This window comes from Labrus bergylta, chromosome 17, assembly GCF_963930695.1.
Source record: "Labrus bergylta chromosome 17, fLabBer1.1, whole genome shotgun sequence".
NCBI classification, from domain to species: Eukaryota; Metazoa; Chordata; class Actinopteri; order Labriformes; family Labridae; genus Labrus; species Labrus bergylta.
Window position 1 is genome coordinate 7,664,717 of NC_089211.1, and position 25,019 is coordinate 7,689,735.

General features: G+C 42.8%; 3 protein-coding genes across 4 annotated transcripts in view; 1 reads left to right on the forward strand and 2 right to left on the reverse strand.

Moving 5' to 3' along the window:
• Positions 1-400: 400 nt before the first annotated feature.
• sptlc1 (serine palmitoyltransferase, long chain base subunit 1) lies at positions 401-8,221 on the reverse strand. The gene is made up of 15 exons (XM_020649381.3): positions 8,139-8,221; positions 7,136-7,243; positions 6,944-7,038; positions 6,279-6,372; positions 6,104-6,176; positions 5,314-5,446; positions 5,057-5,186; positions 4,590-4,679; positions 3,868-3,975; positions 3,123-3,218; positions 2,862-2,958; positions 2,713-2,767; positions 1,639-1,756; positions 1,280-1,353; positions 401-1,083 (listed from the first exon to the last, which is right to left on the reverse strand). Exons 1-15 carry the CDS (start codon positions 8,190-8,192, stop codon positions 990-992), a joined length of 1,419 nt encoding a protein of 472 aa, XP_020505037.2. The 5' UTR covers positions 8,193-8,221; the 3' UTR covers positions 401-989.
• Positions 8,222-9,095: 874 nt separating this feature from the next.
• chsy3 (chondroitin sulfate synthase 3) lies at positions 9,096-16,316 on the reverse strand. Its single transcript, XM_020649404.3, has 3 exons — positions 14,567-16,316; positions 13,712-13,995; positions 9,096-13,460 (listed from the first exon to the last, which is right to left on the reverse strand). The coding sequence occupies exons 1-3, from the start codon at positions 15,129-15,131 to the stop codon at positions 11,889-11,891; spliced, it is 2,421 nt and encodes an 806-aa protein (XP_020505060.2). The 5' UTR covers positions 15,132-16,316; the 3' UTR covers positions 9,096-11,888.
• Positions 16,317-18,274: 1,958 nt separating this feature from the next.
• Positions 18,275-25,019, forward strand: part of megf10 (multiple EGF-like-domains 10) — a 47,909-nt gene continuing 41,164 nt past the window's right edge. For both annotated transcript variants that reach the window (XM_029280316.2, XM_065965720.1), the window contains exon 1: positions 18,275-18,533. The gene's annotated coding sequence lies outside the window, so the exon portion shown is untranslated. The remainder of the gene's footprint in view (positions 18,534-25,019) is intronic.

The following is a 25,019-nucleotide window of genomic DNA, read 5'->3' on the forward strand; positions in this document are numbered from 1 at the left end:
CAGCTCATAAAGTCTTATTTGTAATATATTATTAGAACTTATTTGTCGTCTTGTATTATTAATCTGAATCTCTAAAGTTACTAAAGTTTTGGGGCGCTGGTGGAGCAGTGGTTAGTGGGCGCATATGGAGGCTGTAGTCCTCTAAGCGGGCGGCCCGGGCTCGAATCCGGCCTGTGGCTCCTGAAGGTGAACGTCACAGGGATGTAAATATCGCGGCTTGAAACGGCGGTCTGAAGAGAGTTAAAGTCACTGAATTTGAAGTCATATGGGGAAAAGTTATACGAGCACTTGGCTTATAAAATAATCTGAGTAACTCCGCCCGTCTAGAAGAGATAGAGTGGGTCCCAAAAGGTCAGTACACGGTAAGGTCCCCACATACAAACAAGCACACACACACACGTAATTTAAATTAGATATATTTACATTTCATAATGCAAAGTGGTCAGAAAAAATACTTCAGAAAAAAATCAGAAATAGCATCGACTGAAAAAAAAACAAAGAACAAAAAAATTGAGGTGTAAAAAAAACAACTGCGAATAAAACCACAACCCTGATGTGCAGCTCAGGCGTTAAACCGCAGACATTTTGAATAAAGTAAAAAAAACAAACAAGAGAATGTGTTTTCTATTTGGTCATAAGCAACGAGTCATTTAGTCTGTGCAGGTCAGTTCAGCGTCTCTGTACTGTCGTTTCATTATGATTCAAGGCTAACGGAGAAAACGTACATTCATCATAACACACGACATGTCGGAGCTGTGGTGCGTTTATGGCACATGATGCACGAGAGCAAAGAGAAATAATAATCAAAGACGCAAACAAAAAAAAAAAAAAAAAAATCAAATCTAGAACATACAATGTGTAAATCAATGGTGATCCTCGTGACACATTCAGGGTGCAGCGCTCACAGTCTGTAAATAAGAGCGTCAGGTCCCTCCTGCTCTCCCGAAGGGACTTCTGCTGAAGCTCAGGTGTTCCTGATGACATCATCATCACTTAATGAGAGCTGAAGCTGCGTCTCTGATACAGGTGACGGCCTTCTGGATGTCCTCGTCCGTCTGCTCCACCGTCACCACCACCCTGATACTGACGACGCACACAGAGGAGACGCAGCATCAGATGCACAGACTGTTTCAACATTACACCGCTAAGTATTTGAATTTCACAGTTTGGACAAACACATAAATATGAAGCTTTTTTACAGGACGCAAGGAACGTTTACATGCATTCCAGTCAGACTTCCTCTAACTGGATGTAGATGTACTGAGGTAGAGTCTCTCACCTGGGTGGGGGGAGAAATCGCTCCTCTTTCTCCAGATAACGAGCAAGAGTCACAGCCACATTTCTTTCTAAACACTGAAAAAAGAAATACAAGGAGCTCTGCTGTGAGACAATCAAGAACAAGGCCAGATGTTTATCACCTTTATCATCTAGAGATGCAGGGAAATCTTTAAGGTTTGTGCAGAAATTCATATCAAATATAAGCTTAAAAAACATTAAAAACTACAGGTGATGATTTTTGGAATGACTTAAAGGTAAGGAAATATGTGACAGTCTTTTAAAGTAACAAAGAGATTCATCTTCATTTTATAAAATTCTACATCTTTGTATGTTTTACAGAAACAGAGACGGAGGACTTACATAATCTACGATGGAGCGCAGCAGCTGCATGTCTGAGTCTCTGGATCCAGAACTTTTCTCCAGCTGCAAGTGAAGAGCCGGAGCCAACGGGACACCCACTAACTTCACACCTGGAGTCCTGTCGCAAAAAACAAAATACTGATATGATATAACGGCCACATACTGCCTGAACAGAGAAGGTAGACGGTTTTAAGGCACCCCCACACGGCCGTTTTAGACGCCCCTTGGTTTGCCAGATATGAGAGCAGTTATCAGGTCAAACCAACAGGTGTTGCAGCGATGGAAGCAGCAAGAGAAGTGGTTCAGATAGAAGTGATTGTACCCGACCTAAAAAGCCTCTGCATGTTTCTAATAAGCTCCACGAGCAGAAACGTGCTCAAACTAGGATCAATATTGGAGATGTTTTTGAAAAATGGAGAGAGGTTAGAACACAGAAAGGTTTACAGACCGATGCAGAGCTGGATAAATACTGAAGCTTCAGTGTCCACCACATGGTGACCTGTGTGAGCATCGACTCTAGAGAGGAGAGGGGGAGACAGATCTCTACAATGTTTAGAATTTAGACTGCAGTACCCATTTTAACCACTAGATGTCAGGGTTACATATAATTATGGGAACAATTATCCTCTGTAAGTAATGTCTTCCTAAAGTGTTTTATCAGTAGATGGACAGGTGGATTTTATTGTAGTATGTGTTTTGTTATGTGAATAAATGAAAGCAGAAAATAGAGCTGTGTCAGGGATAAGATGGGCTAGCGATTAGGTCGCCCCCCTATGTATGGAGAGCTGCCCAGGTTCGAGTCCGGCCTGTAGCTCCTTTCCCCACTCTCTCTCTCCCTGGTTTCCTAGTCTATCTACTCTCCTTTCCAAAAGAGGCAAAAACAAAGATTTCAAAAACTGTTCCTCCTGACCATGCACATTAAAATCAGAAATACTCTTGCACAGAAAAAATGGATGATTCTGCATTGTCTGTGCAGAAAGCATAAGTGAAGCTAGAGTAACCCTCTTTGACGTTCCTTCTTCGGTCGACAGTTGCAGGCCGTTATCACAGAGACTAGAGCGCACATGAACTCACCCCTGTAACGCCTTGTGAACATGTTTGCACTTTTCCCTCAGGACGGTAAAAATATCTGAAAAACAGAAGAAAATATATCAAAGAGTGTGAAAAGACATGAGTCTTAGAATAAACGATATTTAGAGGTGAAACCAGGAGGAAGCCCGTACCTGGATCCTCCTCCATGATGCTGAGAGCCTCGATGGCAGCAGCAGCCAGCATGGGGGGCAGAGAGGCGGAGAAACAGTAACCCTGACCCGACAGACGCTGAAAACCAGAAGAGACATGTATACTTCATGAAACTGTACCGCCATATCACAACAGACCGCTAAGAGAGTAAGACGTTTCCACACCAGCTTCATCAGTTTGTTAGTCTTTATGAGGAGCAGTGATACAGAGAGACAGTGATTTCTAACATGTTTTTTTTTTACCTGGTGGTCGATGACAAAGGAGCGTCCGCAGCAGAATCCCCCGATAGAGGCCACAGCGTTCTCCATGTTAGCACTGATCAGATCAATGTCATCAATCTGCACCGTGACCAAACAGAGCCACCAAAGTATAATCACATTCATGTTTATTCAGAGCTCTGCACGTTTTTTTTGTTTTTTTTGAACACAAGATACACAGTTGTTGGCGTAATCCCTGGAAGCGGTTTCCTGCAGCTCTGAACGAGACATTACGAGAATTTGGCGAGACATGGCCAGAAACTGACACCAGGTTCTGCTAAAGTATCAGAACTGCCCCCCAGCAGTTCTTTCAAGGACACGCCCACCTGGAGGACCACTCAAATTTCCCTGCGACTGCAAACAGAGCTGGCCAATCAGAGGACAGTTGGGAGGTGGGGAGGCAGGGTCTTAAAGAGACAGTAGCTGAAATGAAGTGTTTCAGGCAGAGGCTGAAATGAGGGATTTTCCTGACACCAGTATCAGATAAAGAACGGGGTTTTTTTTGAGCTAAGCTTCTCACAAAGCGACTCAACAAGAGTCCCAGACTGACATCATGAATGGTGACAGTGAGGATAATAGATCTCCTATAAAATAAATCTATAGGAAGAAGAAGTATTATTGTAATCAATCAGATCTTTACAAAGAAAACAGTGAAAACCTGAATAGATTGAGCTTTCACAGAGCAGATATACTTTAAAATAGAGACAAACTTTAAGTCGAGTGTACTTACGTTGACCCCGAAGTGTTCGGTGACTCCTCGGCCGTGTTCTCCTAAAACCCCAAACGACATGCTCTCCTCCAGAAAGATCCGCACCTTGTACTTGTACTTCAGCTCCACCTGCAGGTGAAACACGATGCATGAGCGCAGACACCCACACTCATGACAGCACTGCCAGAAGTGTCAGATTTAAGTTAAGATGCATAAACCATCTGAAGTTAAAAAACTGAGAGAAAAACTGTGGCAGACACTGAATCAAGTCTGTGTGTACTGACTGTGTCCCTTGTCTGTCTACAAACCCCACAATAATGAGAAAAGTCCATCCTCTCCATCTTTTGCCTGCTCCACTTTTCAGAAAATGTGTGCTCAAACAGGCCGTTTGGAGATTTTCCCTTCATGACATCACAAAGGGCAGTAACCCCTCCCCCAGGTGGGTGACACTCCCACAGCTAGGTGTTTGTTCTGCCTTCTGAGTCTGCCTTCTCACCGTAAACAATAGGACATGAAAGACCGAGCCACCCAAGCCCTTCCAGAGAGGGGGCGTGGTCAGACACAGCCCATTTACATATTTAAAGGTACAGAGGATATGGTGTATCAGAGATTTAAAGGTTGTGCATGCAACAGTTTATAATCAGTGTTGCCTTCCTGAAGGACAATAAACCTGGACAGTCAACAAACAAAGGAGATTGTGTTTATTTCATCGTAGAGACATGATCTCTTAGATTTTGATTTACCAGTTCAGGGAGCGGACAGATGTCAGCTGTGTTGATGTACAGACCCTCCGCCACAATGAATTTCCGGGTCACTCGAGCTTTACGTGGATTCTGAAAGGTAAACAAAAGGTTTTTGTATATGAGACTCTGCAGTTCAAACATTCTGGGCCGTATTTATTCACCGTATTGGTCCGAATATAAGACACCCGGTATTATAAGATGACCCGCCAATCAAGATAAGTTTATGAAAAAAACTTTGTGAAGATCACAGTCTCCCCCTGGTGTCTCCTGCTGACACTGCAGCTGTGAGTGATTCCCCTCTCTCTACCTGATTGCCGACTCTATCCGCTGTCCTGTCTCTCGAATAAAAGCACAAAAAGCCCCAAAAATAAATCTTTAAAAAATAAAACAAGTCTAGACCCTGAAGGTAAAAAAAACATCTTATATTCAGACTATCACGGTAATAGCACAGCTCACACTGTTCTGACCTTCTGGTCCTCCAGCTCCTGCTCCTTCAGCAGCCGCTCCAGGTCCTCCATGTCGTTGTGTTTGAAGTATTTGATGAAGCTGCGGGACGCCTGGAGACCCTTCTGGATGGAGAAACAGGCGGCTTCATCCCTGAACATCAAAGGAAACGTTGTAAATATTTAAAAGGTGTAAACATGATGCAGGCTGCAGCTGGTACATGTGTCTCTCTGGATCCGGTTATGATGCTGCTGTGAACACGTCTGTCCTCCTGACTCACACAAAGATGATGTCTCCTCTCTTGGAGTACGCCGGGATCGCACTAGCCACGGTTGCAAAGCCGTACGAATAGATGATGGCTTCTTCAGTTTTCATGAACTTGGCCAGACGGCTCTCCAGCTCCAGATGAACGTCTGGAGGAGAGAGACGAGAAGGTGGTTAAAAACAGCCATCAGTCACACAGGAGCTCGCCATCACAGGCGCAGTGTGTGAGTGTGTGAGGGGAGAAAGACTGTCAATAAGGCCCGTGTCCACATGCCGTTTATTCTGGGACAGAAGAGCGATGACTGTGCACTCTGGAGCGCTTGCATAAAGCGTTTGTGCACCGAGACGAAATGACAACAGTCTGTTGATAACGCCCACTGTACGATGGACACTGCTCCGTTACTTTTCCTTGATTGTTTTTATTCGAGATCGTTTTGACCCAGCAGACACGGAGCGAGGAGGATGTGGGTACAAGACACGATCTGTCGAAAAATACGGGGAATATCAAACATCTGGAAAAGAGCGCCGGTGATGTCAACAACGCCTTTATGAAAAAGTTGAACGATTTTCAACTTGAAGCCATCGGAGCGGCTCAAAATCGTCTCAAAGTTTAAATATCTGGTATCCTGACATCCAGTGCCAGCTGTTCTCAGGCCCCGCCCCCTCTGACTGACACTGGAGACTAAGCATCTTTAGAAACATCTGCTTGACAGCCTCTGTGGTTTCTATCGTCTATAAATCATGTGGCTGCAGACGGAGGAATTTTAATTAGAATAGAAAAAAAAGATAGAGAGTTGTTTACTCACCAAACGTCCCGTAGAATCCTCTCGGACCACACGTACCAACGCCATATTTCTTCAGGGAGGTCAAAGCTTTTTGCTGTGAGGAGACGAAACAAGAATTTAACCTCTTAATGATTATTTCACTGAAGTAAAAACAACACAAACACAGCTGGTGATAGCATCAATGTCAGAAGCTGACCTTGACCCGCTCGTTGTCGAGGAGACCGAGGAAGTTAAAGGATGCAAAGTTGATGCACTCTTTTCCATTTATGATGATGTTATGGCTGGGAGGTCTGCAGAGGAAAACAGGGAGTTTAAATCCAACATCAGTTTCTTTTTCTTTTTGCTGCAGCGTTTCATGAGCTGGAAATAATAATGATTTAACACAAAACACTCGGCTGAACTGATCTGGTGTCTTTTGATACTTTTGGATCTGCACGAGAACAGAACTGAAAGTCCTCAGGAGTCTAAACGGCCTTTCAGATAGGACGCAGTGCTTTCCACAGAAGATTGGACACATACAAACATACTGTGCATCCAAAAGGTAGCTATTTTCCCGACTATTGTTTCATTCACTTAGCAACGTGCATCGTTTTGCCCATCTGCGCAACGCCCTATTCCACCATGTGCAATTAATGAATTATAAATCGAAGGCTAACACTCTGAGCTACAGGATCCTTTTAGTTTCTATTCTCTCCCCTGCAGCTCCGACGTGAAGAGCTGTCTGCCAGAGCACATCGACTTTTACCCTTATTTACATTTTATTTTAAGCAGTTAGAAAGAATCCATTTACTCAAAGTAACTGAGCGTTATCTTAAAGCAGTGAGTGAAGGAGAGGGAGGCCGGGGTTCTGTGTGGTTTTACCCAGTGACGACGTCATAGTTGAGGGAGGGGTGGTCTTTAGAAACAGGAGGAACCAGTGGCTCCGGCTGCCACTCCTCAATCAGGTCCTCTTTTTCCTGAAGGCACATGACACAGCTGCTCAGAGACAAACACACTTAAACACACACACACACACACTTCTGTTTGTTTGTAACTCTGCGGCGCTGCGTTTACCTTCTCTGTCAGTCTGTAGGTCTCGGGGAGTTTGTAGGTCTTAGAGAAGAGGAGTCTGATGATCCACAGGATGAGGATCCCCTCCAGGATCAGGTGATACGCAGGAGCCTGAGGAGGACAGACACACAGGAGGACACGGACACACACACCAGGGTGTTTGTTGGTTATTACTGATAACTTTACTCGATGCACAAGTTTGAATCAAAGCAATAAACTAAAACGTGTATCGTCATCCACACCAAAACTCCCTGAACATGTGCAGAGCTGCGTAACATAAGCACTCATGTTGTCATGAGACCAGATTTGTAAACTTTGATACGATTGTAGTAAAAAATCTAATTATATCAAGTAGGAATGTATCGATACATCGGTATCGGCCGATATCAGAGCTGTTGACAAGACATCTGCAAATAATGCAACATGAGCAGAAAGGTGACAATAAGTCAGCAGGACAGTTTCTCTATTTAACCTCTAAGACCATCAAACTGTTGTGATTGTTTGTCAAAGCACTTTGTAAACCTGTTTTTAAAGATGCTATATAAATAAAGTATTATAATGGAAATGACCTGTATCTGTTGAAGACATCAATAAGTGTATTTCTGTACAGGTACAGAGTGAACTTGAACTCATCATCACACTAACTATGCAGCAATGCTCGACTTCACGACAGATAGAAACACTTTTAACTTTACGGTAGTTTAAGTTTTAACGCTGAATTACAACACCAATACGTGTTATATTATTTCCCACTTATATGTTGAGGTTTAGGAGAAACAGCAGCTTTCTAGTGATCATTAAACGTCCATGTTCACGTTTGAGAGGGAGAATCTGTCAGACGTCCCCGGGACACGGACGTTACTTCCTGATTGAGAAGTTTACATTTATCGTTTCTCGGTTTATCCGTGAATACAAACATCACCGTGAAGCTGAACACACGGATAGAGTGTTGGAAGACTTCATAAAATGATTTTACACGATTTAAGTAAATAGGAGGGAAACTTACTTCGTAAAACGCCTGAACCATTTCCACCAACACCCATTGCTGCCCGGACGCCATGTTTGTTTTCCTGCTGCAACGTCATCCGCAATGCTGCGTTCGTGGACCACAAGAAAAATAATACATTTTAGCATCCGTCCGTAAAACTTCATCAGGCCTAAATTTACTCCCTGATTCCCCCTTTTTTTTTTGACTGGACGATTTGAAATTCAGACGATTCATTGAACAGGAGGCCAGTCTCACTCCTTTTTTTATTATCAGTGGCACTAGTGGAATTAACCTTAGTAATATCCCCTGCTGCGATATATATCAGAAACAGTATTTAGTAAGCGTCTTTGTTAACCTTGAAAAGGTGCTTGACACCATAAACATTACCATACTTCTTAAAAACATATCAAATCGTTTGTTTAGATAAATAATATAAAATCAGAAACATGCAATATTAAGTGTGGGGCACCCCAAGGGTCGGTCCTGTGCATTGATGATTTTGTTAATGTATCCAAACTGCCTAAGTGTATTCTGTTTGCGGATGATACCTGCTTATTTTATTCTATGAAGGCAGAGGGCCCATAAACAGTACTTGTGGTGATAATTCCCATTAAATGTTAATTGGAGCAGCGTCTGGTGTGTCTCTGTCTTTTGATGTTTTTGTTTAGCACCCAGTACTCCACTTTTCAGATGTGGGTGTGATTAACCTCATCCCCACTGCAAATGGGGATTTTCCCTCAATGTGTTTTCCAGGGGTTTAGATAAAAGATACTGATAATGATGTATTACACCTTCAATCGATTCATATGTTGTTTCTCGGCACATCATTCAGGACACTACTTTTAAATCATCATAAATTTGCTCTTTAGCTGCTCACCAATGATTAGACTGCTTGTTTTGGCAGAATACAGCACCAATAAAACATATATGTGAGGCTACACACAGTTTAAAATGATGACATGATGAGTCAGGGAGGAAAAGTTCATAAAATAAGACTTTATTAGAGACGCCAAGTCACAGAAACGAAAACATCCTCATTATTTCCAAGAGGAAACTGTGGCACTGAATGAACAAAACACAAAAACAGAAATCTGTATAGAGGCTTCTTTGTCTGAAAGATTGTCTGATTGTGACACTTAAACGATTGTGAACTTTAAATTAAACATTTACCGATCGTCAGACAGCATCTTCAGTCTTCTGTCTTTTCAGTTTTACTTCAGCCGCTGGAGGATTACTTCAACACTTTTCTATCTTTATCAAAAACGTAAAAGTTTAATGGACTTTTAATACATGTTGATTGTTTTTTATTGCCAATATCAAAACAGATTTAATGAAACACTGCTCTTTTGCTGCCTCTAACAGCCTGTGGACCGATTTACATGCTAAGGATGGTTGTACCAAGAACAATCCAAAGGGTGAGACATTAAATAGACACTCCAGAGCCTCGCTTCTGTTCCGCTCCCCTCCCGCGCCAACAGTGCTAAATAATAGCTTGATATGGACCCTCACATTACAACACACAAACCCTCATAAAACACAACATATCTGCTCGTCCTGCTGAATGGGAAAACTACAATCAATATCAGCGGGGCACTCGACCCGTAACTGTCTCATACCAGTTAGCTCGCTAACTAGGTTGTCCTGAGTGGAAGGTGTCAGCTGAGCCAGGAATACACGGTAGGATTGGAAAAATGCTGTTCACACTGCAAGAGTAAATAGTTTATAGGCTTGCCACTTTGGGCATGTCAGAAATTCATCTGATTGGTTGGGAGCAGTTGTTTAAGCTGTGATTGGTCCTCGCGCCTCTCTCTACACGGAAAATGACACGCGGTGGAGTTGAAATTTGCATCGACTTCAAAATCAGCCATACAACTCAATTACCGGGTCAGATTTGGGCTGAAAACTCAGTGTATCCCCGGCTTCAATCAGCCAGACTTCTTAAACTGACTTGGCCTGTGAATAAGTGTTCATGCTTTATATTCCTTTGTCTTTAATAACGTTCAGCTATGCACTTAGCCAAGTCTGAGCTAACAGGATCACTTTAGCTTCCTCGCTTGCTAATGCTATCGCTAATAAAACACTATCCTCGTGGAAAAGTCAGATCTGGACAAACTGACTTCACCAGCTGTTGTGAACCATGATATGACCATCAGTGTTGAAGAAGGTGAAGTTAAAGGAACAGGTGTGTATCTAATGTGATGATGTAAATCGCTACCTGTCTCATCAATGTCACCTTATTGGCTGATGTAATATCGTTCTTATAGAGTGTGAAGAACGGGGATGCTGATTGCAGTTCACTTAATGGCCACCTGTGGCAATGATACATTTTTTAAAACTCCACCAAGTACCTTTGAATTGGACAAATATCAAACAAACAACATGATGATGATAAGGAAACATTCTGCTAGCTGTCCTCTAGAGTCACTTTTTGATTCATGGCAGGAACTCTCTGGATGGTTTGGCAAAAACAAGATAAAGAAATGGCGCCCGCCACATATGAGAGATCGTTAGAGAGGAGTCAACATGTAACCACGCAGCTTTATGTCCGCAGGATGGAGCCTCAATGAATTCAGATTAGTAAGATTACATATTTCTCTCGCCACAGAAACACAAACACACACGAACAGATTGCGTACCGTAGAAGACGCACTGCTCAGCAGCCGCCTTGATTAAATACTGACTTCACTGTTTCACTGAGTCGTACGCTGAATACCTGCGACGCGTTAGAGCAGCATGTTGGGTTTAAGCCTCACAATGTTTCTCCTACAATATATTAAGATTGTCAAATATTTCCACCATCTGTTTTAACATTTTACAACCTGCGTCATTTTAATGACTGATGGTATCGAAAAGAGTCACAGCTTTAAATAAGACTACATCAATTTCATTAGAGGGGTGAGTAGAAGGGGAATGAATCCACCAAAAGTAGCAAACAACTTCACACCGTCTGAATTGCACAAATACATTGGCAAATATTTGTGTAATTCAGACGGTGTGAAGGTGTTTGCTGGCAACTTTTGGTAATTGAAAACAGAAATGATCCAATATTCTGCCTGAGACTTTTATTTATTTTGCCCTGGTATTGAAACAGGTGTCGATATAGTTCGATCTGTACTAGTATCATATCTGATTTTGAAGTCTACCATGTGTCTTCCATTTGATTTTTTTTTCTGAAATGAATATAAACTGGTTGTAATCACCGATCGAGTCATTTGGGCAATACTACTTATTCTTTGGGTCATTTTAAAAATATTTCCGAAGCTGTGGACTACCAAAAGTAGCGTGGTCAGATGTATAATTTAAAAATATGACGCTGGTAAAAACTCAGAGTTAACCCAAATCCTAAAGAACTGGAAAAAGGTCCCAAAGCTCTTTAACTGCATCATTGGCACTGTAAATAAAACATCAGGAAATTTGTAAAGCTGAAAAGAACAGGACACTGTTCAAAGTACCAAGAAACAACCACTGTGTTTGGGTCAGTGGTCTCCCAGCTGGTTTGGAAATGGATACACTAGCTGACTTCCGTTGTTTGATGCAGGTTATCTTAGACTCAGTTCTGCTCTGGCATTATATTGTCCCATTCCTTCGAGGTTAGTCTTCCTGCAGTTATGTTAGTTTGGTTTAATTGGTTTGGTCCATCTCTGTTTTGGATTGGAAAGTCTTGGTTCCTTCCAGGATTTAATGTTCCGCCCTATAAGGACCCCTGTCCGGCGCTTCTTCAGCAGAATTGAGGTAAACTTGCATTAACAGTGCAGCGGTGTTGGAGTGTCAGGATGAAGTTCTGTTATACCCCACCTCTATGTGCTTCTCCAGCCACAGCTCGGCTAGCTGCATCGTCGATGCAAACGTACTCGCTTTGGACCCAAGGCACATCTTGTATTGCTTCTGCTCCAGACTTGAGTTGCAGTGGACGGGATGATAAACGTGAACGATTCCTGGTTCCTGACTGCGTAACACTTTTAAACCAGAATTTATCACTTTGGTGAACAAGTCCACGTCTTCCAACCCCCAGCCGAGGATCGAGGTGTCAAAACCTCCAGTTTTTAGTAAGTCACTCTTAAAAACACAGGCGATCCCGAAGCCGTAATCCCGCCAGAAACCGCTCTTCTTTGTGAGCACAAACTTGCTTTCTCTTGGGGTTCTCTCAGGATAGACTATTTTTGGATTGTACTGACTGAAGACGACAGGGAAGTAGACCTGTCGACCTTGAACAGTGTTGTCTCTGCAGCGCTGCAGAGCGTCACCATTAAATATAAGATCAACATCACAGAAGAAGAGTAGAGTGTTGTTATCCAGCTGTGCAGAGCCCAGCTCCAGAGCTAAGCCTCTGGAAAAGTTCCCTGTCATGGGGATTATGGACAGGTCAGCTTTGGGATACTTCTTGTGATAGTCTTTGATTAACTGAACGTGTCGTCCTCCGCTCGGATTGCTCTCCCCGTCCACCAGGATGAGAGAAAGCTTTACATTTTGTTTGGGTATCAAACACACTTTCTCAAAGTTCTCCATGAAGCGCATTAAAGTGTCGTAGCGACCGGACAACGGGACGAGGATGTTGACCTTCCTCTGACTCTGCTCCCACACCTCTGCGGTTGATTCGTAGACTTGGAAAGGTGACAGGAACTTCAGAGAGTTGGGCAGGAAAGACTGGGACTGGGACTCAGAGTTGATGGCGGCCACGAGTTCAGACACATCCAACTCTTCGGTTTCTGTAAAGAAGGGTCGGCTGAAGGACTGCTGAAGGTAAGCGTGTCTCCTCACGGGCACAGTTATCTTGCGTCCTTTATGTTTCCTGTACAGAAGCAGTAAGTCTAAGATGTATTCTGCACCGTGTATTGGATCCACCCTGTAGTATCCATACTGGATCTCTTTGAAGTCAATAACACGACCACGAGTTTTTGAATTCTCATTAATCATTTCCATGACCTGCAGGATAATGTCTTCAAGAGCGGTCCGGAAAACGTTCCCAAGGTTGTGCCGAGACATCTTGTTCTCGACAGCAGAGTAAATATGGCGTCCGGTCAGGAAGTCCCACTCAATGACATCACTCCTCTCGTTGGGCCGGTAGAGCATGTAGGATGGGGGGGATCCCAGCTGCTGGTCCTCCCACAGGACTTCTGTATCGCTGAGATGACTCATGTCCAGGCCTTCGCGGTGGAGCAGGATGGTGCGGTACCGGAGTCTGGAGATCTCTCGGCTCAGCATGAAGTTGTGGAGTCGGTACTGGAAGGCGGGGTTTTTGTTCGGGTGGAGTGTGATGGCGTTGTGGATTTTGCTACTGCGAAGATCCTCAATGAAACCTTTCTTGTTGCGTTCGTAGTTCTCATAGAAGAGCTGCTGCATCTGTGAAGAAAGAAGCCATGACATGAGAACAAGACCATCGAAGACGTCCAAATACCTGAACGAAAAAAAAACGGGAAAAGTATTTTTACCGTTTTAATCAAACTCAATCGCTATGAACAGATAACTAGTTGAAACCATTTACAGTGAAACCTTTCTTTTGCTCCTTCAGAGAAGCCTCGCATTCCTTCTCTGTCACTGTACACAGGGTCCATGGGACTCCAGAAATGTTAATCATCACTGAGTACATTTACCTCATAAGACCAGACACACTGCGTTCCTCCGAAGCGTCTCACACAGCGGCCCACCTCCACATCCTCGTGTGTGGTGTACATCTCCCTCAGACAGGTGCTGATATGAGGGACCATCCTGCGGAGAACCTCCCTGCTGAAGATCATCCCGGGCCCCCCCATGCAGAAGTTCTCTCCGGGCTCCAGGGCCAGTCTGCCCAGCTCCTCAGCCATCCCCAGACCGGTCTGACCAATGTACAGAGGCTTACTGCTGTTCAGAGACCGCAGGAAGAGCTCCAGCTTCTCACCTAGAAAAGGGTCGAAATCAGACTTGAATATGACACAGTTCTCGAGGGCTGAATAAGGTCTGAAACATCTGGGAAAAAAATTCAATGACTGTTACTTAATGTCTCTGTCTTTTGGATAATTCTCTAGGACTAGAAGTAAAAACAATCATGAAAAGTACACACAGACGCTATTAGACCTTCAGCCAAAGTGTTTGGGGAAGACCGAGGTCTGAAGAGAGGAAAACTTCAGTCAGCTAGAGACCTGCAGAGACTACAGGACACAGTAGCCGCATTGGCAAGCTAAGAAAGTCCTGCCTCTCAGATGAGTTCACATTTAATTTGGATTCTTTAAGGCAAACTAAATATGTATTAACTTGTCATGCTGAAGAAACACATTATAAAACAAATGCCTGAAAGAAAATTTCATCTTTGCACTCTGTGATTAACAGCATGCCTCATGAATGTCCGTGCTTCAGCAAGCTGTTTTTCTCTCACTGACACACACACACACACACACACACACACACACACACACACACACACACACACAAAAACATACAAACTGTAGCCATCTGATTCCAGGAATAGTCACCTCTTATATAAACATCATCGTCCGCCCTCATGAACCACTCGTATTTATCCAGGTAGTGGTCGTGGATGTACTTCAGCATCATGAATGACTTCTTCTGTGGTGGATACGCGTCATCCACACCTTCCAGAGAAACCACTGGGAGGGGGCCGGGCGCGTAGACGGTGCCAGACCCTGCGCTCGAGAAGAACTCCACCTTCCCAGGTATGGAGCTCACCCAGGTGTTGTACGCAGCCACCGCACGAGACCGCAGGTATTTCTTCGCTGTCATCACGCCAACATAGAGGAAACGTTTGGGTCGGTTGACAGGTTTCCTGGTTTCTCCGGTAACGTTTCCTCCAAGGCCGAATCCTCTCAACTCCTCTGGACCGACCTGCGGACCGCCTCGGTCTCTGACAGCCGGATCAGGGACTTTACCAGCAGAGGAGTCACTGAAGTACACACACTCTGGAGATTTTTTACGTTTACTCTCCAGAACCTGAGGAACGATGAGCCACGAGGACGCCGTGAATCCAAGAAAGACGCCGAAAATCACAGTCGTCCATGATCTCCTGGACCTCAGAGCCATGGCTGTTTAAAGTAGAGGACACTGAGGACGGTTTGAATAAGTCTTATTACTCCAATCAGAGACATGCCAGAGAGGAGGCACTCATACTGCACATGCTCAGTTAGACCTTCTCCCCACAAGAAAGACAAACAAATACATTTACTCCTGCATGTTGGTATACGCTACAAGTATTTGAAGCTGTCTTTTGGCAAACAGCCAGAAACTTTTATACAAATAAATCTAAACAGTCGTAGTTTGGATGCTTGTTCTGTTGACCTCTCAGATAAACTATTCTGTCAGGTTTGATAGGATAATACATATTTATTAATGTTGAATAAACGTCTATCAAATTGAAAACTGTCCTACTTTTTCTGTCTAACACTGAAATATTATATAAGAGCAGCTGTTTTATTAGTACAAGGACTTCTGGTACGCCTGTATTTCTCCACTAAAACAGTTATTTGATAGTAGGTACAAGACAAATTAACAATAACATAATACTTTATGAACAAATGATACTATTTGATTGAAACTATGCCTGATGAAATGTGAAATGTTCTGCATCTTTAATAAGTTGCAGCCTTCCCCAGGACACAACAACAACATCTGGCTTCTCTGAGTCATGTTATAACGGGGTTGGTCATTAGCAGGCAGGTTTAAGTTGAATACATTAAAAACGTGTTGGTTTAGGGTTAACAGAGTCTATCCGTCCTCAGTGTCTCCTGCTCGGCTGTAGATGTTCAGAGGTGCTGACGTGGTGGACCGTTATACCTGACGCGGAAATACACACTTCACACCTTTGTTAGCATAAATGAACGGGGCTAAAGATACACTCAGTCAGTCCTCACTCTGCTGTCCCATCTGAAGCTGATCCTCATCTGAAGCTGATCCTCATCTGAACAAATGTTTTACATTAAGTTTCAGTCCTGAAAGCAGCGATGTCTCCTTCAGATGAAGATCCGGAGACATAACGTCCCAGCGAGTCTTGATGATCCTCCATCGCCTTGTTGTTGTAAATGATCATTTTAAAGATGAAGCTCGTTCAATAATAACAATAACAATAACAAAATCTTACGAGAAGCCGACGCTGAAGCTCCTTTCATGACCGTTTAATAACCGGTGACTGTTACATCTTATCTTCTGATTTAACGGTCAGCTCATTTGTGTTCCGTTATTATCAAGAACAAGAGGACTTCCGAGAACAGTTTTCACAATAAAAGCTTCACTTCATATGCAGACACGAAAGCTTGATTTATACAGTTTCATGCAGCAGCCATCTTATGAGAAATAACAGTTTATATAAACAATCGTATAATATCTTTCAAACTAGTAATCGTTGTGGATATACAAGCCTAACAGAAGTATGTTGGGGCTCTTATTCTGAAGGATTTTATTATTAGCAGATATGGGTAAGATTTTATCGCGACAAATAAAAAATAAATAGACGTATTTGATTTTAAATCTGGAGAAGTTCAGATTTAATAAGAAATTATGTGTACCTTATTACTTTCCAAAAAATTGACTATTTACTATCATTATATCTGGCAGTATGTTATATGGGTCAGCTGATTGAATGCTTTCAGTAAAAGAAACATATAGTGGATGATTATTTTAATTATTATTATTATTTCATAAAATAGGAAACACAATTAAGTCAAAGTGTATAATCGTGTTCTTAAGTTCAGGGATTTTATGAAAGCAGAGATTGATTTTGGGCAATAATGTTTTGATAATAGGTAAAGTTTGTTGACACAAATTTGAAAAGTAACATTCAGTTTTGAGTCATTTAAATGACTAAATACTTTTTTTCTTTAATCCATAAAAAACCTGAAGGTGTGTGAATACCTCCATTTGTATAAATCTTAATGATACGTAGACATACTGCTAAGAATGATTAGGTGACTTTAATGCCTCTTTATTGTTGTTGTTGTTGTTGAGTTTAAAAAAATGTTTATTCTTAAATTATTTACTATATAAATGTACTTTGCCTGCAGCAACATTTGTCTTGATGATCATTATAAAAAAAAAAAAAATTAATAAATCCTTCCACAGAGCTGTTGCTCAAAAAGAAGAGAACTCATAATAATTTGAGGTTTTTTGGTTGAACTGATCTGATGCTGGTGGATGCATGGAGATAAAACACTACACTATATGAAGTCATGTTCTAGGTGAAAAAATAAAAAATAAATTCTGATTCAAGTGAAGAAAATATCGAGCTTATACAAGGTTGGAGGTCAGTTGTATTTGTACTTTGTGTACTGGTTTTCTTCGCCAGTAGTGGGCAGCAGAGTCAAAGTGAATCCCCTCAGCAGGGCAGTTTTAGTTTAGGTTAGTTTATTTGTTTATTGTTTCGTGGACTGTCCCCTTTAGTTAACTGTACAGTCAAAGGAGCCAGTTTTCCCAGTCAGACCTTTGGTCTGTTGACAAAATAATTAATTGCTTTTACTGCCAGAACTTTTCCTCAAGGGAATGAATGTGTAAAAATGGTTTTAGTAATAAATGTAGTTGAGGAATGTCAAATATCAAAGAGATGCACATATGTTATTGTTTTACAGTATTCAATCTGAGGCTTTCTTTTCTATTCTATGACAAATAAAACCCGGACTGGATGAACCCGTTTGTGGTCCCTGGGGTAAAATGAACTTTACTGCCCCTCCTGTCTGGCTGTATTTGATCTCCTCAAAGTTCTCATGTAGCACAAAGAACACAACAGAAAGAAAAGAAAAGAGCATGGCAGCTTTATTGTTTGCATTATGTTCTAAAACAGTTCTCCTTTACTGTAAAAAAATAGTTTCTGCCACTGTTTCTTGTTTGTTTAGAGGATAGGATGGATACTCAAGAGGATAAGTTCAGCTACTGGTTTGGCTGAGGGGACACCCTACCTGTAACTCAAATAGGCCACGCCCCCTAATTCTACATCCCTTTAAACCTTCATATAATGTAAACAGGTGAGTTGTATAAACATTCAGGTCGCACATTTGGGTCGATGTGTGTGAGAAGCATGTCTCTCAATAACAGAGTGTAAAATCACTCTGGGATTATAAATCATGTAAAATAAAGAAATATAATTTTTTTTTCCCAAATCGGCAATATGTTTATAGTTAATAAGAAATAGGCTAATAAAACACTTGTGTAATAATAAACTGTGAGGGAATGTGACAGCCCGTGATTGGCGCAGAAGCCGGTGACGTCACGCGGGCGGTCCGGTCCTTGTTTTGAGAATGGGAGAAAGTTTGTCAGTGTGTGGATGAGACTGAGTGAACACTGAGACACACAGCGGCGGTCCAGGAGCTCAGCTGGAGGTTAAGTGGACTCAGAGGAGGAAAAACTGCGACTTGAAACGTTTTCAACTTTTGGATTTATATCTCCGTTAAAGGACGGACCGATGAGCTCAGGCACAGCCGGCTTCCTCTCATAAAGAAGGTAAAGCGTTTCTCCTCGATCAGGCGGTGTGATGATGGGATCTGATCTCAGAGCTGATCATATCTGAAGAAGGGTTAGTGTTGTTACAGTACGGACAATCCAGTCTTTGAACGCATCATGGTTTTCACATTGACTTTTTTTAAGCTGAAAAAGAGAAGCTTCTTCAATTTAATCTGAAAAATAAACATTTTCCTCCATCTCTACAAACTCAGACTGTGGAGGCAAAGATGGAAGAGACATTCAAATATGAACAAGACTAAAAGATGATCATTAATTTGACCTCTTCTTAGTCTGCTCAGGTGTCTTTTTAAGGTTTTAACTCTTAAAATATTAAACATTTCTTATACTTTTATATTCACATATTTGGGCGAAAGAAGTGAATAACAACAAGCCAATGAAAGAAATGAATGCGTTTCTTATTGAAATATTATTACTTTCAAAGCTTTAAAATAGTGAATTCTTACTTTTTTAGTCGCACCTCTGCAGAGACCTTTAGCTGCTGAAAAAAATGCCAATTAATCGATCGAAAAACAATTCATTGCAAACTATATTTCAGAACTAATTGAAGTAATACGGAGTCCATTGGATGTTCCAGTCATTTTTAAATCAAAAACTTCAGATATTTGCTGTTTATCAAGCTTATTTGGTGTTAGTTATCGTGTCTTAACTCAGTATATCTGCATCAACAAATGAGCAGCTGGTTGTGTCTCTGTGTTTCTGTGTGTTTTTGTTTATCATCGTCCCAACACAGCAGCACTCCTCTCCCAGCTTCACCCCCCCCCCCCCTACATATAGCAGCATTTCCATTGTGACTCATCATCCAGCTTACAGACCGACAGTTTTTAAGGCTGGAAATCACAGAAGGTCTTTTATGTTACGACAAAAAAGTCCAGCAGAACTCAATGAAGCTGTTTGTTTTCCTGATAAAGATGCAACACAGATTCTGGGTTTGGGAGATTCTGTGAGTCATGCAAAAATTCAGCAAAATGGCCCTTTTTTATACATGGATGCAGTTTGAAGTTGTGAACTCTGGTTTGTTTTGGGACATGGTGTAGACACAGTTTGGTGTGCTGGTATTTTGGCACGCTGAGATTTCCTCGACTGCAAAGCTTTGGTATCTCGAGGATCATGCTCATCGTAGGAGGAAGATTGTGGTGGAGCAGACGAGTGGTTGCACTTACACACAAGTTCTTCCTGTTGTCTCCATCCAAAACATTTTGGTCCTGAGATCAGAGATTCTTTTTTGACATGTCTGGCCAAACTAAGTATCGCCTTACAATGCAGAGAGAATGACAGAAAAACAAGTAGAAATCAGTGTGAGCAAGATTTAAATTAGAGCCTTTAACGTGCAGTCAACTTGGTAACTCCTTCTGAGAGCAGTCATTATAAGACGTGTAATCTGTGGTCATGAAGGAATGGACGCGAGCAGCAGCAAAACTCAGTCAGGCGGGTGTTAAATGAGGGTGTTAGATGGTTTCTCAGTTGGTGCTAAGGGGGCCAAAGTGTGCCAAGAGAAGTTCCCTCTCAGAGGTCTGAACGTTTGATGGATTCAGTCATGCTTTAATCTCTGACCTGAGCAGCTGAACGTTTCTGCAGACGTTGATGCTGATCAGACCTGGCAGGTTTTTCAGGTCATTACTGTCCTTGTTGTGTTCTCTTATTGTTCTGGAATGCCTGATGCAGCTTCAGTTTCTTTGTTTTGAGCTGACAGAAGAAGCACCAGGTGTGTTTTCTTTCTCCAGGGTTTGAAGTGTTGTCCCTACAAAGATGCTCTTCTACCTGCAAAGTCTAAAAAAAATCCCCAAATGATCGATAAAGAGCGTTTATTTCTGACTGTGACATCAGGTGTGTCTTTGAGTTATGGTTTCTTTTTCTCTTCTTTAACTGGTCTGACTTTCCCTCTTTGTACTCTGCAACCAACAAGACATTTCCACTCAGAGATCTGCTGCTGCTCACTGGATATTTTCTTTTCTTTCTCCATCACTTTGTAAACCCAAGAGACAGTTGTGGAATTTCTGGAATAATTGTGTAACAGGGTTCATAGAGGACCTCTTTGCTTCCTCAGAGTCTCTTTATGGTTTGATTTTTGTCTTTTTAGTTTCAGCTCTAATTTTGTCTTTTGGTTTTCCACATTTCTGATTTTGCGATGTGGTGATGTCTTCCTTTCTGTGCTGAAGCTGTTAAACATTTATGTTTCCTTGTTTGGGGAAACAGACATGTAGCATGAGTTGTCGACACCAAAGGGGTTATCTCAGGTTTTCAGGACTTTAGCACTTCATTTTTTTTCTGTTATTGCGTACAGACTGTAAATACGACAGACTGTCACAGATTGTGAAGTAATGAAGGAGTGGGTGAAACACCAGACTTTTTTATCCCAGAAACAATGGACTTTGGATGTCCTATTTTAGCCCAAACAAACCCTTAAACAAGGACTTTTAAAGCTAAACTAAACTGAGACCGTCTGCAAAGCCCTGAGTATACTTGCTTTTTAACAAAGTGTTAGAGAATGCATGACATCGGCCTTGTGTTTGGTGTGCAGCGTTGGTTCTGCACGTCCTCAGAAATGAACACTATCATCCACAAGATGCAATATGCATATAACCACTCGGAGCAGTGTAGAGCTGTAAGGTGATGAGAACAGAACACCCACTCCTTTAAGTTGTTCACAGTAAAAACAAGTTGAGCATTTTCTTTTTAAGATTTATTTTGGGGCTTTTTATGCCTTTAAGTGACTCGGAGTAGGACAGTGGATAGAGCCAGAAATCAGGGGGAGAGAGAGAGAGTGGGGCATGACACGCTGGGAGGGAGCCACAGGTCGGATTTGAACCCGAGCCGCACACTTGGATGACGGCAGCCTCCGCACATAGGGCCATTAGCACTAACCATTAGGCTTCCAGCGCCCACTACAAATCGGGAAAAACTTGTGAGGGTTTATTGTATCGCTGCTGTGTCATGTCCATCTTTCTGACATCGGATCTTAATAAGTGTTCTTCGTGCCACTGGGGTCCTTTTACAGTCTTGAGCCGTGGACTTTCATGCATTGCAGAGTCGCTCTTTAAATCCTGCGTATATGGACCCCTTGTGATTTCCTCTCAGTATAAACATCTTTTCCAAATGCAGCACCTGTTCCTGAGAGACTCGCTGCAGAAACACCGAACAAATAAGACCCCAGAGGCTTTAACGGGGCTAATAAGTTGCACCTGCCAAAATCACACACACACACACACACACACACACACACACACACACACACACACACACACACACACACACACACACACACACACACACACACACACTTTCCCAGACCACCAACTGAAGTGTTGTGAGAGTGAAGCTGCGGGGAAAGTTTGTTGCCTGTCAGATACAAACATGTGAAGAACTATTTTTGGTGTCTTCTGTTTTGTAATTGGAAGATACCAGTGTGGGAAAGTGTGCTGTGGAATGAACCAGTGCTCCCAGTATGCAGCCCACACAAGAGTTCACTTTAATAAATCGTTACATACTCAGCCCGGTTTATAGGTCACATACAGACAGATTATTAAGTGTCTAAACAGTCATGGCCTCTGTCAGGATGATTGATGCTTTGGAGCTTTTTAAAATGTTGTTGCACTAAAGTTAAACCGGACACATATTTATCTGTGAGGGAATGATGCAGATCTGAAGGACTGACAGAAGTTAATATGGCAATTTAAAAATGTCAGTTGGCATTTTGACAACCTTAGTAGCCGGGGTTAGGGTTCAATTACAGCCGCAGCGGGGTTAATATACATTAAACCCACTGTGTGTGTGTGTGTGTGTGTGTGTGTGTGTGTGTGTGTGTGTGCGTGTGTGCGTGCGTGCGTGCGTGTGTGTGCGTGCGTGCTTATGTGTTTCCCCAGTGAAAGGTAGCTCACACTGCAGGAGACTCACAGCTGAGTGAGTGAGATGAAAAGCCAAAACACAGCGGGGCTAACACAACGAGAAAGGCACCAAATACACACACACACAATACACACAATACACACACACAAACGCAGCTGTGTATTCTCCGACGCTTCTGTCAGCCAATCAGAAGTGGAGGATGATTTCTGACTTTAGTTGAAACTTGGTGACGTCTTCCAGTCGAGGTTGTCTACACAGAAAGTGTTCCATAAGACAGAAGGAGTTTTTATTTTATTTTATTTACCCTGAGCTGCAACAACAACAATCATTAGAACTTTAATAAATAAAAATCTAAATCTAAACGACTTGGACCCTCACGTCAGAGAAGTTGTTTTCCGTTCTCTTCGTCCTCTGTAAATATGATCATGGTGTCAGTAAGTGATGGGCTCAGGCTGTCGCAGTAAACACTCTGCGGTCAGATGTGTAAACTGTAATCACACTAAGCTGAACTGTGTCAGACTTACTCCACAGTCAGCTGGACGACTTCTTCATCAGCTTCAGCTGTTGTTATTCAGACACGACCAAAGAGAGGCGATGGGAAACACACTTTCACCCACTTCTCTCATCAGACACCCAGGAACCGAGGAAGACACAGAGGAGGAAATACAGTCAAGAATTACAAACAAGTTTAAAGACAGAGGTTGTTCCTTCAAAATAAAATACAGACTTCTCCTAAAGTGAAGCTGCTCCATCGTCCCTTCTGGGCCTCCATACATGTGTGGTGGTGTCTGTGTCTGCAGAGACTCTGTCCTCTGACTGGATTTTACTGTTCTGCTTTGTTCTGGTTGAGTCGGGAAGTTTCTGGGCAGAGCTGGTGTGTTTCCTCCACTCAAAGAAGAGAAAATATAATCACAGTGAGGAGAAACACCTCGATAAAGCTTGTTCTAAAAGGAGGGTGAACCTTGTGTTGTCTTTTACCCGTGGACGTGGAGTTGGTCTACTTCCTGTTGGACAGGCAGGTGACAAAGGCCGGCGGTTAGCTTGTGCTAGCGTGCGTTAGCTTGCAGTTTAGGTACAAGCAGTAAACGTACACACTACTTCCTGCAGGGAGGGTGATCTCATTTGATTTGACTTCATCCTTTTCTGTAAAAACATCCGTTCTGATTCTGGATTCAGGCCTCGTCAGCTCAGTGATCACTTCACACGTTTAACACTTCATCGTTTACATAAAGAAAAGACTGTACAAAGAGAAGATCACAAATGTTTCCACATTGTACTGTGGCAACATCTCGATGCTTCCTGCAGGCGTCAGGACCTGCATGTGTCCTCAGATAGATATGAGTACTCGGCCCTGAGAGCGGCCTTTGTTGGGTCCTGGAGGGACTTCAGACGCTGGTCTCGGTTCCTGGCAGCTCTGTGTGAGTGGACAGAGCGGCGTCGACGTTGCGCTGCCTGGAACTGTGTATCAAAGTGGAGCAGCCCGATCTAATCCCTTCCATTAGGGTTTGTGTGTCTGCAGCCCTTTCACACACAGCATGCTCCTTGTTTGTGCAGCGGTGCAGTTGTCCCGTGTGGGTGGGTGGGTGGGGGGGGGGGTTTCGGCGTTGGTGGCTGCAGCTGTGCCCCCTCTTTGCTCAGTGAAACCAGAGAGGACGGGCCCTGCTTGCCCATAAAGCGCCTGCACAGACACACTGTCAGCAGACACACACACACACACACACACAATGGAGACGACCTGCAGGCTTCTCCATCAACCAACAGTTTCCAAAAGAGGAGAGGGAGGAGACGCAGAGTGATGAAGTGGATCTGGTTCTTTATTCAACAGCTGCTTCTGTGTCATTAAGGAAGAAGAGCAGACACAGACACAGCAGATAAAGCCTAAGAGATCTAAATCATGCTTTCATACTCGATCTGCACCGAAAACTTTATCACGTATTAAGTGGTGGAAGGACAGGACGAGGCTGGAAAACACTCAAAAGTCTTGAGATGTGTTCAAACAAAAAGCAACGTGGATATTTGCACGGCTCAGTGACCCACAAAGCCTCATTATCGAGGCGGTTTGTTGAGACACTGACGTGCTCTGCTTTATGCTTGTGACATCAGTCATGTGAATAGATTGTTTTAATTTGTGTCCGGGAAGCCTGACAGCGTTCAGAGTCTCATTAGGATTGTACGAGGAACACTGAGCCGGTTTATTGTCATGAAAGTCATATTGGTTTATTTTGGACTCATGTTGCTAACAGGTCAACAAACTCAAGGACCTGGTACTGATCGTAGTTAACAGGTCATCAAGCTGGGACCTGGTACAAATCCTTGACCTGTAAAACCAAAGCCGATAAACGAGTCCTACAAGTAACCCCAGAAATAAAAACTTTAAAATCTCAGTAAATGCTTTAAGTAACTTCTCTAAAACCACTGAGCCATCTGTAGACGACAAACTGCTCAACGATAACGTTTTCCGAGCTTGTTTTCCTTGTTTGCGTCCTCAGTCTCTGTCAGGTGATGTGACAGGACTACTGATGCTCAGGATGTTTTGTTCGGAAGTTGACCGAGCAGTATGCTCCGCTGAAAGACGGAGAGAAACTAACGGGGGGCTGGATGTAGGAGGCAAGGGGTCAGGTT

What these genes read in the sequence shown, in the direction of transcription:
- sptlc1 (XM_020649381.3), bottom strand. Translation starts at nt 8,192, where the DNA reads ATGGCGTCCGGGCAGCAATGGGTGTTGGTGGAAATGGTTCAGGCGTTT. An exon ending in CCGAACACTTCGGGGTCAAC is followed by an intron (nt 3,219 to 3,867) that starts GTAAGTACACTC and finishes GTCACGGTGCAG; the next exon opens with ATTGATGACATTGATCTGAT. An exon ending in GTTCACAAGGCGTTACAGGG is followed by an intron (nt 1,757 to 2,712) that starts GTGAGTTCATGT and finishes TTTTTGCGACAG; the next exon opens with GACTCCAGGTGTGAAGTTAG.
- chsy3 (XM_020649404.3), bottom strand. Translation starts at nt 15,131, where the DNA reads ATGGCTCTGAGGTCCAGGAGATCATGGACGACTGTGATTTTCGGCGTC. An exon ending in CGATGATGTTTATATAAGAG is followed by an intron (nt 13,996 to 14,566) that starts GTGACTATTCCT and finishes ACCCTTTTCTAG; the next exon opens with GTGAGAAGCTGGAGCTCTTC. An exon ending in AGTGTGTCTGGTCTTATGAG is followed by an intron (nt 13,461 to 13,711) that starts GTAAATGTACTC and finishes CTTTCTTCACAG; the next exon opens with ATGCAGCAGCTCTTCTATGA.